General features: G+C 37.4%; 1 protein-coding gene across 4 annotated transcripts in view; it reads left to right on the plus strand.

Annotated features, from left to right (window-relative positions):
• Window positions 1–15,416, plus strand: part of USH2A (usherin) — a 394,302-nt gene that overhangs the window by 300,036 nt on the left and 78,850 nt on the right. For all 4 annotated transcript variants that reach the window (XM_074579436.1, XM_074579435.1, XM_074579437.1 and 1 more), the window contains 6 exons: window positions 2,030–2,198; window positions 5,213–5,434; window positions 10,642–10,865; window positions 13,216–13,429; window positions 13,803–14,000; window positions 14,603–14,757. In XM_074579436.1, the coding sequence (XP_074435537.1) occupies window positions 2,030–2,198; window positions 5,213–5,434; window positions 10,642–10,865; window positions 13,216–13,429; window positions 13,803–14,000; window positions 14,603–14,757 (1,182 nt within the window). The remainder of the gene's footprint in view (window positions 1–2,029; window positions 2,199–5,212; window positions 5,435–10,641; window positions 10,866–13,215; window positions 13,430–13,802; window positions 14,001–14,602; window positions 14,758–15,416) is intronic.

Genomic DNA, 15,416 nt, shown 5'->3' on the forward strand with positions numbered 1-15,416 from the left:
TGAAAAGAAGAGGAGAAATTGGGCTGGACAGATCACACAGGAGACACGATCCCAAGGGGCACACAAATTGGGACCAACAATGTGTGAGGAACATGTATTTGGCCTCCTTTCATGCAGGTGCGTTCAGCGTTTACTGCCTCTGGTGTCTCAAGCTCAGGATGCAGTAAAAAGGACAGGACAGAGGCTATTCTTTCCAAGTGTCAAGAGTTGTTGCTAAATGTGATCTTCTGAGGACAGCATGATAGCACTTGATTTGATATCTTTAAGAATGCTTTTAAATTACTTGGAAATACAGAGAGACCAGGTAATCTTGTAAGTTGCTTTGGACCCAATTGTAAATGAAGAAAAACTCAGCCTGGAGTGTGTGCCAGTCATAAAAAAATATCCAAAAGATGGGAAGCAGAGAAGAGGTGTAAAGCAGAGTCTTGACATCTTAACTAATGATCTGGAAGAAAGAACAGTAGGTTAATTAAATTCAAAGATTGGATTATATTACCAGTGACAAGGTGGACAGCAAAATAATATAATAGGACCTACGGAGACTCTAAATTCCTCAACAGGAAATGACAAAATTCAGCTACATTGGTAGTCTAAAACATGCTGAATGAGAAAGCGTGCTGGAACAGCAGAATGCTGTTTGACAGAACAAAGAATATAAAGTTACAAAACCTCAAAATACAGTGAGGAAAGAAGAACGCCTTCTGCCCTGCCTCGTGTTAATTTTCGGTTACATATTGTTTATGCATTGTGAATTGTAACTTCAGAACCTGACCTAATACTCCCAAGGGTGATTGAGTAAAGGCCATTCAAAACTGAACAAAACAAAGCATCATGTATTCACGTAGAAGTCAGAAAGAATTTGTTTATGACTTAAGAAAAGTCATAATTTTTTTCTAGCATGTACATATTTATGTTAACATTATGAATGTAATACAAATTAGATGTCCTGAGACTAGTAATATACATTTCGTAAAGTTTTTTGTTAGCTAGTAACTAAAGTACCTAGGTAAACAAAAGATCCTTCTAGAGGAACCCTTTCTTTCTTTGCTGCTAAGATAACCTGATTTAGAACGTGGTTAAGTAAGGAGCAGAAGTGCTCCATGTCGAAAGAAAACAAAGGAGCAGCTCTGCGCTAACTTCTGTGCTGTATTGCCAACTGCATTTGCTGTCTAGCTGTTAAGAGGCAACCTTCTGGCTAATACAAGTTGCACTGACTGTAGGTTCTGAGGTTACAATTTTTAGGACGATTCTACTAACTGTTCTGTATGGTTTACTGTGTCTGCAGCATGCCAGTCCATCGACACGGGAGTAAATGTACAAATAATTATTTGATTGCTCAAGCGTATAATTTTCTCGACAGCACCTAGAAAGAAGTCCACAGTTAAAAGACCTTTTCAAAATTCATTTCCATGTAAATTTTGTTTGGAAAAAAGAAATCCCTATATAAATGCTATTCTCTTGAGATCACATTGTCTGAAGAACTGTGGTCATAAATAAGTGATCATGTGCTATAAGAAGAGAATTCCACTTATTTTTATGTGAAAGAAAACCCAAAAGCTTATATTGGGAAATACTGTTTTTTAGTTGTAAGGGTTTCAGATGACATGTTTCATCATCAATGAGTGAATAAATAAATAAATAAATAAGAATTGGGGAGAAAAGAAAAGGATAAGGTAATTATGGCTTATATCTACATATTGCAATCTACTCCGTGTTGAGAGACTCAAACAGCCTGTAAGGCATAGGAAGATGATTCCTATTAATGGACTATTTTATTAAGGTGCAGTATGGTTCAAAGCCACAAAATAGCAACATTCTGTCAGACACACAGCAGTTTATTGAAGTCTGATAATGCTGGAGGGCACAGGATTTTAGAAAAGTTACATTTTATTTGACTGCAGTCATATTAGTGTCTGTACTAGGATGTGTTGTACATGTTTTCATATACGTTGTTTTGCTGGAGGACATATTATGTTCTGTTTAACAGATATTGCCTTACTGATTTTTTATTTTTTTTAACTACTTCTAGGTATGTTGTAATGGGATTCTGCACGACAATAAACCTGGCTTCCAATGCTGTGAGGACAAGTACATTCCATTTATTCTTAATTCACCAGGGGTTTGCTGTGGTGGTCAGATACATGCTGTGCAACCGAAACATCAGTGCTGTGGTGGTTATTACACTAGGGTATTAGCAGGTAAGAGACAACTCCTTTCAAGTGCTTGAAAGAAACAAAACAACAAAGTTGATATAGCTGTTAAACCAAGGAGAATGAAAACATAGAAATAAATGTGGGATTTATCAAGGTTTCTAGATGTCTTTGAGACCTGTGTTCAGTGGGATAAGCAAAGAAAATTGCACTGACTTTGTCTTCTAAACACAGTACACGCTGTTTATACAAGAAAGGCTTAATTGATGAAACCTGATGATTGGGTCATTTCCCAGAGAACTAATTTATGCCAAACTATACTTAATTGCAGTAAGTGCTGCATAATGGGGAGGGCAGTTCTGCTTAATAGGAACACCATCAGGCAATTTAGTGGTGCGGTTTAGTTCTCTGCTTGACTTGACCCCATGTGATTTTCCCTAGCCATTTCTTTTGTGGAACAATTGTTAGCGGTTGGGGTTGGTATTATGGATTACATCACTTTTACTTGTTTCTGCGTTGTCTACTCTTTGTTTCTACCAATGTTACAGATTCAAAGTACACATCCCATATCTATTATCTTTGGTGGAAATTAATCCTTTTCTTAAGGCTGATCGTACTCTTATTCTCAGAACTGTTTGGGAAGTTTGCCAAAACTGTGCTATTGTCCGGAGTTTGGTTTTCCAGTTTGTTGGTGGGTTTTTGACAGGGAGAAGGGAGGAAAAGGGGGAGGAGAGCCCTTTCGGGGGCAGTGTTCAGAGCATATATCTCTTTGTAGGCAATTGTCAGGTCAGGAGCTAAAATGCTTCCATTACTCATGAGCTGGCATGCATTCCCTAGGCTCAGAAATGCTTGAATTTTTGCCAACACATTCAGCACATCCCAAGTTCTGATCCTCTGAAAAGTAATCCATATATCACAATATTAGAATGCCTTCCATGATGTCACCAGAAAACTGCTATCACATGGAAGAACCACAGAAGAGTATTTTGCTGGCCTCATTAATCTCAATGCACCGAAATGGAGAGATTATACTGTGACCTCTGTCCCCATCCAGTGGTCTATGTTAACTAGCTTAATGTTGTTTACATCAAGAAAGAAAAGCATAGTGAAACAGAATGTCTTATGTCTGAAAGTAGTTCTTGTTCAGTCAGCAGTCCACAAGCATGAAACTGTGAGTGTTTGAACATGATTTTAAACATTTTTTTTCCTAAGTACACTTGCTGCATTCTCTTTTTCCATACTCTAAAGGGCAGCAACATGAACAATGTTGGTCACTTTTTTCTTTTTTATTTTTATAAATATGCTAATAACCTCAAGCTAAATGTTAATGTGGGTCATTCTTTGATAAGGATAACAATTAACTGGTAAGACTGCATGGTAGTTTTCAGAGAGGGAACATTTTCAAGCCTAGCTTGGAATGGATCCCATTTTGAGAGGTTAATGAGAAGGTTACTGATCCTTTGTGTCTTATGTCTAATAGTTCTTTAAAAAAAAAACAGTTTTATTTCCAATAGATGTAAGCTACATTCTGTGTTTTAATATTTTCTCTGTGTAGCAACTAAATTAGTTTCTGAGGAATGCAGGAAAATATGATGAAGTATCTAAACTGATTATATCTATTATACTCTAAAAATTTGTTCTCATCTTTTTTTTGTTTATTATTGACTTTATTTGATAAAGTTATTTATACAGGAAACTCTCTAAGCATACATATTTCCCAGATGTTGTTTGGCCAGCTTGATAGCTCTAGATGTACTGAAGCACAGTGGGCTGAAGGCATGAAGATTACAAATTAGCAAGGCAGGAATCTCAGTTTCTGAAACAGTAGTGCACAAAGAAGTGCAAGCATCCATCCCAGAACTAAGATGAGAGGAGAGATTCTTAAAGCAGAGCAGCACAAATAATGCTACTACCACCCAGGCACCTCTTCGGCAAGGAATGGGGGGCGGAGGAAAACAGCGTTCTCCCTCACCTGTTATAATCGCATCCCATGTTTATTTCTGACAAAAGGTGCATTGGTTTTAGGGCTCTCTGTCTGTAATTGCCAACCTTGCAGAAGAAAAGGACTTGAAATATTACTTTCAGTGATAAAAATGAGTTGTAAAAATCAAAACACATTTCTTCTATTAACAATCAGGAATCCTAATACTTTAATCACCCCTATTACACATCTTCAATAACAGAACAAAACCCTACTCCTTCCAAATGACATTAGAGACACAGAAAATGTTGCAACACAGAAATATAATACAAAAATGTAATGTTTAGAACACTGGATCAGATCAAGTGCAAACACTAGTGAATGAAAAATTATTGCCATTTACCATAATTTTTGTATCCGTTATAGCAGTATCTACTTCATTCATAGCACCCAGTTTATCGCAGCCCAGCCCACCCCACCCCACCATTACAGTGTCAGTCTCATTGGCAGCCTCATCCTAAGGCCTTTTCCTGCAAAAGCTGGTGTTTTTTCTTAAGTAGAAGCTAAGCCCACTGATTGTGACGGTGGTATTTAATTTTTAAAGTGAGTTTAATCTTTAAGTTCTTTGGGAGATGAAGTCCTGAGCAACACTGAAAAACTCTTTCAGCAATGCGAATTACTCCTTCAAAAGGACATTCCAAAGTTTGGAATGATTTTTGAGGAGACAAGGAAATTCTCCGCTGAGAATAAGTAGGCTTACTGTTCTGTTAATCATAGCAAGAATGAACTCTACTATGTAGCTGACTCTACTTAAAGGTTTTCATCTGTATAATTATCATATTTACAGAAATTATTTTTGTTGCTTTTCTCATTTTGTCTCTGTCATGCTTGAATTTTGATATCTCATGGAGCCTTGGCCCTGAATTCATTAATGCATGTTTCTTTAATTGTTATTATAAATGAATATAATACTTTTATAGCATTCTAAAGTACCAAGTGATTCCATGCTTTCACACAGAACGTTTTGTACATGAAGCTACTCGTGTGTGAACTCAGACTTGTTGCTACCAGATGAAAGCCTCTCAGGGATTCCAAGAGCTATAAATGCATAAAATCTTTAATTGCATTCTTAAATTGACAGGAGAAGTATGTTGCCCTAATGGAGAGCAAAACAGAGTTTCAGTTGGAATTGGTGACTCTTGCTGCCAGGGAATGCCTTACTCCACATCGGGCAATCAGATCTGCTGTGGTGGATCCCTCCATGACAGTTTCAATCAGCAGTGCTGTGGTGGAGAAGTCATAAGCACAGACTTGGTCTGTTGTGGAGATGAAGAAGAGGGGACTGCACACAGACCTCTCACAGGTAAGCGATAAGTTTTCAAGGGTCTTCATCTTTCTAAATCTCTTGTGACACAAACCATTCAGCGGTGACACACTCAGATTTTAGGTGTGTATGCCAATTTGTTAAATGATGTTGCCCTTTATTCACCTATTCTGATAGACTGCAGAATGGTGAGCTTTCAATATGCCTTTGTCCAAAAGCTGTAGGGGCTGGAGGCACCAGAAAATTCAGGAGTGCATGATCTTTCATTATGCCAGTCAGGAAATAGGACCAGTCCCCTTTCAATGGGTAGAGCAGAGGTTAGACTTGGCCGCCTTGTGCTGCCATGGATCCCAGTGCAGGGATTTTCCATTTGCTCTGAAGATGTGGGGTTAGTCACCTAGTAATTGAAGATTACGGTGCTTGGTGGTCCATGTCCCCCACTTGTGAATCTCCATAGGGGTAAACCTGCTGCGATTTAAAATTAAGAAAACTTAATCCCTAGCACTAGTCACTTGTTCATCTGGTGTATCCCATTAATCTCTTGCACGCCATAGGATGTTACTCCATCACTCAGAGGTACAATCTGAACCCTCCTTCGTTGTAAAGCATTCTGTGACTAGCTGGTGACAGCGATTGGAGGTATTATTACAAAGCCTATTCAGGTATTTTCATGTGTCTTTTCTTTCCAGAGTTATTAGACAAATTACATGCCATCAGCCTTAGGCTTTCTCAGCCTGACAAAAAGACTTCAGAAACTGTGGTCTCAAAGGGGAGCCCGATTTCAAAACACAGAAATAATGAAGGTTTAGTAGCCAATTCTGCTTGGTGTACAGAGATGAGTGATGCAGTGCTTTCGCCATATGCGTGCCAGTTTGAGCCTCTAGTTGTACAACTAAGGATCTCAATATATAACGAAGAATCCAGATCTGAAGGCTGAACTCCTCCTTTCCCAAAAAATGAGCCCTATCTTCTGCTTATTTTGTATTCGGTGGATCCTTCAGCTGCTGTTGTATCCAAAGTACCGTAGTTCTGTGTTGACTGTCGGGAAGGGCTAATCAGAAGAGCCATCGCAAGGCTTTCTGCGGTTTCTATGCTCTCCTTCCCTTCTGGTGGTGACTCATGGAGTGAGTGCTGTGAACAGCACCGCTTGCATGATTTTAGCTCCCCCTCACTGTGGTCCCTAATTGTGCCTGATCTACAGCACCTAGCAGGGCTCACAATATCAGCTCCGCACAAGGCCCTCTCGCATTGCCACGCATTGTGTGGCTGCCACAAGACGGGGCTGGCTCATAAAACATCTCTTTATGTACTTTATTACTTAAACTCTTTTATTTGCCTGCAGGAGCCCTTTAACAAAATCACATTGAATTGACTTTCTCACACCAAATCAAATCTCCCTGGTCCCAGTTCAGTTGTCTTTGTCAATATGTATTTTATAAATGGAGTGAATTAACAGATGCTGTTGGAACAGAACTGCTGGGGTAGCGTTTATGTTTTTACTGCTCTCTCTGGGCAGATGAGTTGTGTAGGAGTGTAATACAGGTATCTTGGGATGAAAGTTATGTTCTTCATTTCAGTATATATGTATTCTTAACAGTTTTTTTCCTTAAATATATTTATTTAAAAAACCTTTATGCCTCTCTTTTTAAAATGTGTTTAGCCTATAGCGCTCTATCATTTACACCATTTTTCTTGAGAATGGGTCAGGATGACATTTTTTTGGCTATTAAAAAAGAAAACAGTGGCTTTTTCATCATTTACAGGTTTTCTGTGAGGACTTTATGCTGTGAGCCAGCATACAGCTGAACACAAATACAGATTTGAAAGATGAATTAGCACCATAGTTGAAAAGAGATCATATTCTTTTGCATTAAGCATAGAATAGATTGTGGTTTCTTATCATATCGTATACATCACGCTCAATAGGGTTTTGCTTAATTTCTTAGAGTAGTTCAGCCTTGCTAAATACATCATGAAAATGCACAAGCCAGGCACAAAAATCTACCTGGTCCCTGTCCCTACTATTACAATGATTCTAATGGAAAAAATACACTCACATAAAAACATAATTTACTTATCATTGGCAAATGGATAAGTAGAATTTTGCAAGAATATGGTAATTGGAAAGCTGATCTCATTGTCTAGAAGGAGAAGAGATAACAGGGGTGGCTTTATGCAAAAGCTGAAATGCTTCTGAAGCTTTGTTTTGTAGTTGGCAATGAATGCCATGGTTAAAAATATAATGACAATTTAAAGCTTTTGTTTGGGAGTTTTTGTTTCTTGAAAAAACTATAGAAGAAAAACATGATCGCTACAAGTGCAAGTCTTGTGCACAGCCTTATTGTTGCATGACCAGTTTGAAATCAGCGTGTTTCTGCAGAATCTAGACCCAGGTTTGCACTGAATGTTGGCTTAAAGGTAGAAGTTTTTCATTTTCATTGTATACCTTTTTCAGAGAGCCTGTCCTGGAAAAAGAGATGCTTTTTCCATCTCACATTACTCTTTTTTTTTTTTTAATTTCTTTTTTCATAGGTTTTATTTTTCACCCCTTGTTGGCCTTATTTAGTGGGGTGACCATAGAGACATCTACTGGCAAAGGCTGGCAGTGATGCCATTGTATACACACATCCTGAGCCCCACTGCTGCAATGCGATTATTCAAAGTTGTCTATTTCTGGCTATAAAGGATAATGTCAGCTAAAACCACTCTTGGATTTTCTCTTTAAAAAAAAAAAAAGAAGAAAGAAAAAAGCAGCTAGTAAAATGCCACTATACTGACATCCCAGAGTCATGAAAGATGATGCTTTGTACTCTTGCGGTTCCTGATCTGTAATAGTTGCAATACCCACATGTAAGCCAAGGATTTTTGGAGTAGTTTGCGATGTACACTGGCTCTGTATTTTGTTGATCCTCTATTCTGGCTCCAAAGGCTAAGCCTTTTAATACTCATTTTTCCCTTTTGAAAGCAATGGTTTTGCAGATTTACTAAATTAGTAATTCATCACTCAGCTATGTTTGTAATTTTTTTCAGTTGCTGGGGATGAACATGAAATAATTGTTGACAGAAATCACTGCTAGCAGGAAGTGTCTTTTCCAGCCCATGGATTTTCTTTTTGCTGTAATGCATTATATGCCTACAAAACATAAATATATAAAGCATGACACGCACATTCCAGCAGATTTACAAACAAATAGTTTGTATTTTGATATTTTGCTGAATTCAGCAAGGTTTTATAGGAATTTCTGGATCCTTAAGCAAGTGCTTTTAGAAGGCAAATCAATCCGTCAATATTACATGGTCCTGTTTTGTTTTTCTTGGAGCATATTTAAAATTGTACATTTGAGGTGTCAAGGTTCAGGAGTCAAGTGCTACATGTGATAAATTAAGCAAAGGTCAGAGGCTATGCAATGCAGTTTCAGAAGATTGTCTACCTCTGCCTTTGCAGCTCATTCATGCTGAAGTGATGCACTATGGGAATTACTACCAAACTCCGCTCTGCAACATCTGCTCTCCCTAAGTGAGTTAGTGCACGTCAGACATCTTTATGTCAGAATATTGCAGTGATGGATGCAGTCTTCAGAAAATGCTGCATAAAAATCTGGTGTGCCGTTCTGGCCATTAAGTGAAATTACTATTTAAATTAATGGCGCTGTCACAGTTTATCTGTGCAAAGAATGAACGCTGATTAGGGTATTAAGTAATTAGCAATTTATCACACTGGAACAAGGTTGATAATAATTAAAGAAGTAATGGTTTACCAAAGAAACTAGAAAGGGAGTCACTTCTTGTTATGTGAGTGAAATCTTGGCTGAAAAATTTAATTCAGTTAAACAAAGATGAGGTTCGCAGTGAAAGAATACAGCCTTGTTTGTTTCAATTGAAAAGCAGTTCATTATCAAAATTTTGGTTTGCCTGTCAAAAGTCCCTTGGGGCTGTCTGAGGTGCTTATTGGTATTGAATTGAGTCATTTTCTGCATTAATTTTCTACTTAAAATCGGTAGAATCTGAGGACGATTTGGAAAAAGGGTGTGAACAGGCAGAAATATTTACATCTCAGAGAGCTGGTGATCACAGTTTGATTTCTGTGAATGGAACCAGCCCTGAAAATAGGTAAAGTATGAAAGTGACACCATTTTGAGTCCTTCCAGTGATTGGAATGAAATGTTCTGAATGCTTTAGCAGGATCATACCCTTAAAGAATGATTTTCATTCTGTATGACTTCCTAAGAGAGATTTGCTAAAATAAATTGCAGTGAGAAAAGCCGCCACTTTTGCATGTGTTTTAAATGTCTACATACTACAGAAATTATGTCAAATACAAATTGCTTTGCAGATGTAACAGTATATCACAGAACTGGGGTTTTTTTTTGTGATGTCTTCCTAGTTGAATTAGTAACATTTATTTCACTGTCAATTATAGAGGTGTTTGTAGCATTTGCTTCAGAGTTAAAACCTACCCCTTTCTTTAAATGGTGTGGGGTTCAAGGCTGGTATTTCACAGTTGCAGAATCGTTTATGTGAATATTTGGAAAACTACCGTGGTTATGACACGCTTTTACTTTTAAAATAAAATTATTAAAAATAGAAGAAAGACTGTGGAATTAACTTTGGCAGCTTATCAATTCCACTACAGAAATGCAAATTATATTTAGATATTAACTTTTTAAAGAGTAATTCTTTGTATCAGTTGACTGAAGCTGCACTGTGGGTATTTGGCAAATCACCCATTCGGTTCTACATACCTAGTATGAACCCACACTTTAAAACATGAAATATAATGTGAAACATTCTGGAATGCTAAAATGCACTGTTGGAAGGCTGCCCATGTAAGGGGGGGATGAATGAGACCTGACTGGAAAGTACATGGAGAAGCTTTCTCAATTTCTACGTTCTACAGGAAATTTTCATCAACAGTCTGTCTTCGACCGCTGTGCACAGTACTTTGGCATGGTTTTTCATAGCAAAGGTTCTTACACAAGTTCAGCAATGGTGTAAGTTGATTGTAGGGGATCCCTGTTTATTCCTCTAATTCTTCATTGTTTTCAGCAGGTCTAGAAGTCAGGACACTTATTCAGCCACCTCACATTAGAATTTAATCTTGCTTTAGCTAAATCTGCATAATTCCAGCTGCTGCTGGTTTTATGCCAAGCTATATGCATTCAGAGCTTTCTCCTTTATTTATCTATCTATTTATTTATTTATTTAAATTTCATATTCAGATATATTTTTTTGGTTTTTGGTTTCAGGGATGTTCTGTTGTGGGCAGGAATACGTGAATATGTCAGATACCATATGCTGCTCAGGTTCCAGTGGTGAGTTCCTAGCACATGTTAGGAAGAATGACCAAGTGCCAGTAAAATGCTGTGAGACTGAACTTATTCCAAAGAGCGAAGAATGCTGTAATGGAGTTGGATATAATCCTTTGAAATATGTTTGCTCTGACAAGATTTCAGCTGGAATGATGATGAAGGTAATTGATAGAAAATCTCTCGGTAGCTCCGATTTGACGATGGAAAGAGAAATACACTGTTCATAACTATTTTTCTAAAATAGGAATATAAAAACTCTTGTGTGCATTATTCATTTTCACATTACATCCATATTAATACCGAATGAGTTCACCATGATTGATGTTATTGCAATGAATTCTAAAGGAATTAATAATGATTAGCTGCCTCTGTGAAGTGTTGCCCAGCACTTCAGATTAGTGCAGTGGCTAAAAGCTGGCACACTAACAAGACTGGCATGTATAGGCAGCTTCCGTCCTGTGACCAAAGTTCCTGATGATGTTCCTTAAGGGAGAATTGAAATTGAAGTGGCCAGTTCTGAAGTATAAAAATGCTATTATATTTCAGTTTGGGCAGGCATAAGACATAGATTCCAACCTCCTAAAAAAAAAAAATAAGTAAAAATAAAGCAACTAATATTTTCTTGGTGGACTTAATCCTGATCCTATAGAAAACCAGTGGCAATTTTGGATAAGTTTCATCAGTACTAGGATAGGTCCCTGTAAAACTTTTAGCAACAATATGGGTATTATATTTTTGGTGCCTTTCATGCCTAAAGAATGACACAGTTTATTTTCACTATGTTTTAATGTAAGATTAAACTGGGCACCATAAAGGCTAATTCCATCTTTTCTAAGAGTGGCCAGTGACTGTAGGTATCAACGTGAGACAATTTGGCCATCTTTCAAAGCTGCAAAGTCTTGCAACTCTGGTTGAATACAATAGAAATCTTCAAGAATTAGCATCTTGGTGTTATACATAAACTGTAAAAATATTGTCAACTGTTATTATAACTGTTATCATTATTTATATTTATATTGTTTATATTTTTATATTATTTATATTTCGAGAGAGGGAGAAAGTGGATGAGAGAGAAAGAAAGAGGGTTGGATATTGTGAATTCTACAATATGGAAATCAGGTAGATATTATTGAATTTATCACTAAAGTAGAAAGAAAAACGGATCACATCCTGACACATACAGGTGTTCCTGTATCCTTTTTGTTCATCTGCTAAGTTAATACACAAATATTTTTCCATCTTCTCCTTTTCATGTCATTTCATTTTCAGACTGAATAATTTTCTCCCAGAGAAAATCCAAGTGTTGTGATGAGTCAGCTACAGTTCCTCAATGCATTGTATTAGTAGTTCACGCAAGGCAAAAAAATGGCTGAGAATAGGTTAATGAATTCTGGAAGATAACATGCTAGATCCATGCCTTAGGTATAATGTTATAAACAAAGGAAGTGCTTTGTGTTTCATTTACCCACAGTAGAAAAGAGATAGCAGCCCTGGCTTTCTGATACGTATAGATTTACTAACATTAAAAGGACTGATATTCTGGGACATATTCTGGAGCTATTTTATATGTGAATCCTATCCATCTATATCCTACATCTTATATTGATAATCTATGACAATGTAATTTTTGTGAAAGCCCCAAGTTTGGGAAATTAAATTAGCTGAGGTTCATAATCAGCTAACAAACTAATTTCAATAGGTGAATTAAGGAAGCATTAGATATAGTCTGTTTGTTCTTCATTCTAAAGTTTGTAGCCTAAAGGGCAGAAATATTTGTAGCAAATATTGCAGTACATTTCTTCCTGCAGCAACCTATATTTTATGAGAATTACTGCTCTCTAGCTTATGGTTTGGCAAAAATATTATTTCATGAATTTTAATGGAAACTTGTGGATGTTCAGTGTATATTTCTATTTCTGTGAATTGTTCTTTATGGGTTAAATCTTATATCTGCATCAATGTTTGCAGAGGTCCTCTTATTGCAGCAAAACTGCTGTTTAGGAGTGATGTGGTAGAGGATACGATTTATATCACCCATGGATAGAGTTCTCAGCCGTGACAGCTGCCAAGGAATTGCATAGAGCCCTCTTGTGTACTTGGCAAGCTGTGTGAGGAGCTGGGAATTTGCTACTGATTTGCCACGGGATATTGGCCTTTGCAGGGGCAGCATGTTCAAATTCTCAGATAAAATCCTGCTCTTATTTGATTATAGACTCTTCTGCTTTCAACAAACCCAGCCATTTGGGCTTCCAGTGGTTAACATTTGTGATGTTCTCATGTAAGAACCCTCAAGAAGAATGTTTCTTTTAGAAAGGATTATAAAAGCATTAATGACCAGAGACAGTAGACAGGCCAAAGGCTGAAAAGGTCTCCCATGTGCTAGAAATACCAATGTACTCAATGTGGTTACTTGATTTTTACATTGCATAAAGACAGAGAAATACTAATGGAAGCATTTGTAAAGAAAGGAAGATGCGATAAATATATTCAAATTTTATGTGTATTCCTTAGGTAAAAGAAGAGTGCAAGGCTAATATCCTTTGCCCTTTATCTATGGAGGCAACAGCACACTGTGGAAAGTGTGACTTTGATCCTAGGGAGAGCATCTGTGCGTGGATAAAAGGTTCACAGAGTGCTACAGAAACGGAGATAAAGGAAGGTGTGTGTCCAGAGACTGAAGAAGAGACTGTCTACACGGGGAGTCCAAACCAGTATTCATTTACAGGTAAGGAAAATTGGCATATCGGGTTGGCAATTTGCTAGTGCATTTAATTCACTCTGGAGAAAAAGTTGTCCTGAATGCTATCAAGTATTCTAATTAAATGTGAAGCAATTGTAGTGAAGTAGCATTCTTTAAGAATTAATCTGTGACAGTATCTTCAGGGAAATGAAATGAGTAGCAAGAAACTCTGTGAATACATAAGGTCTAAACCTACTTTAACAGAAGTTGGTAGAAGTATTGCTCTATTTGAACAACTTCCATATCTATCTGTCTTTAAACACAGAAGTAGTCCCATAGGCACAGAAAAAAAGTAAACCAAAAGTATTTTGTATTTTCATGACTGAGATGATCCATATGTAACTTTTTCTTCTCCTAGACCTGAACCTCGAACCTTTTATCACATATGAGTACAGAGTGGCTGCTTGGAATAGTTATGGAAGAGGCTTCAGTGAAATTAGTAGAGCTGTCACTAAGCAAGATGTGCCACAGGGTGTAAGTCCACCAAAATGGGCCAAAGTGGATAATCGGGAAGACATGATACTGCTAAACTGGGAGGAACCACTTCAACCAAACGGTATTGATATATGTTAAAAAAAGACTATGTTCTGTCATTCACTGGCAGTGTTCCAAAATCACAAAATGTTGCTTATTTAATCACTGGCACTGAAATATATGTATTCCTAACCTCTGCAAGAAGGATTTGCTCTAGGATGAGATCATTTTCATTGCAGATAAGAGTAGAGTCTAATTTCACAGAAGACAATTTAGTATGTCGCTAAGAAGTGCCCAGAAGCTTCTTTTGAGAACAGTTGTAATAATAATCGGAAAATATGATCAGAAAATCACAATCATGTTACAAAATATTTGGGGAATGGGGAGGGGGGGAGTGCAGAGTGGATGTTATTCATGTTTCTTTCGGGAAATCTTGCTTATTATTTTCAAACAGTGAGAAAACTTGGAATAGCTCTCAATAAAAATTGAGAAATATTGAGATGTTGATGTAGAGGTTGAGGAGAGTAGCTGGTAATTGACATTAGCCGTTTAAACAGGATGATTGTTACAGTGGTCGCCTAGAGATTTAATTTAATATTTTCTGTGTGCGGAGTAAGTTATTATAGTATACCATCACATGGGATTTCTCAGCTAACAAAAGGGAAAACTTTCTTTCTGCAATAGGTCTTATTCTTCACTATATCATTCTCCGGAATGGAATTGAGCGTTTCAGAGGAACAGAAATGAGCTTCACAGACACAAGTGGTGTCCAGCCATACCAAGAATATTCATACCAGCTGCGAGCCTGCACTGTTGCTGGTTGCGCAGACAGCAGCAAGGTTAGTAAATTGGTCTTTATGGAACTGGTGCCAGAATTTTATCAACCAGTGTGGTAACATAAAAATGCTTTTGGAAAGGTGTAACTTGAAGACATAATGATTATTGAGTTAGCAAGTGAAAAACATCAATAATCGTATTTGGATTCAACTACTGACAGGTGATTATTTGGAACCTAAGGTTGATACAAGCAAGTGGAAGAAGACAGCAGTGTCTCAGTCTTGGGAAAGCTGAAATTGCATTGTAGGAACCGATGTTTGTTAAAGAGAAAGATGGACATGATAGAATAGAGTAAGGAATATTAAAATGCACTTTCTCTAAGCCTTGAAATTAAATCTTTCCTTCTCACTAGGAGGTCTATGGCCTCTTCTTCCTTGGTATTTCTTAGTTTGTCTGCTTTAGCTCTACTCTACCAATTTGTTCAACAACCTTCTCACTTAGAGCTTCCTTCCACTGTATTACCTTTCAATGGCTTTCCATGTTCTGCACCTACTTCAGGCTTTGCACTCCCTTTGTGTGCAACCTGCCCTGCTTCGGTTTTAGGCAAACGGAATCTCTTCCCTCCCTTTGTCACTGCTTTGTTTCCTCTTGTATCACTTTGAATCATAGATGCCTTTCACCAGCATTACTATTTAGCCAGCTCTAGTTTCTGTTCTGCAAA

Source organism: Larus michahellis, chromosome 3, assembly GCF_964199755.1.
Source record: "Larus michahellis chromosome 3, bLarMic1.1, whole genome shotgun sequence".
Classification (NCBI taxonomy): Eukaryota; Metazoa; Chordata; class Aves; order Charadriiformes; family Laridae; genus Larus; species Larus michahellis.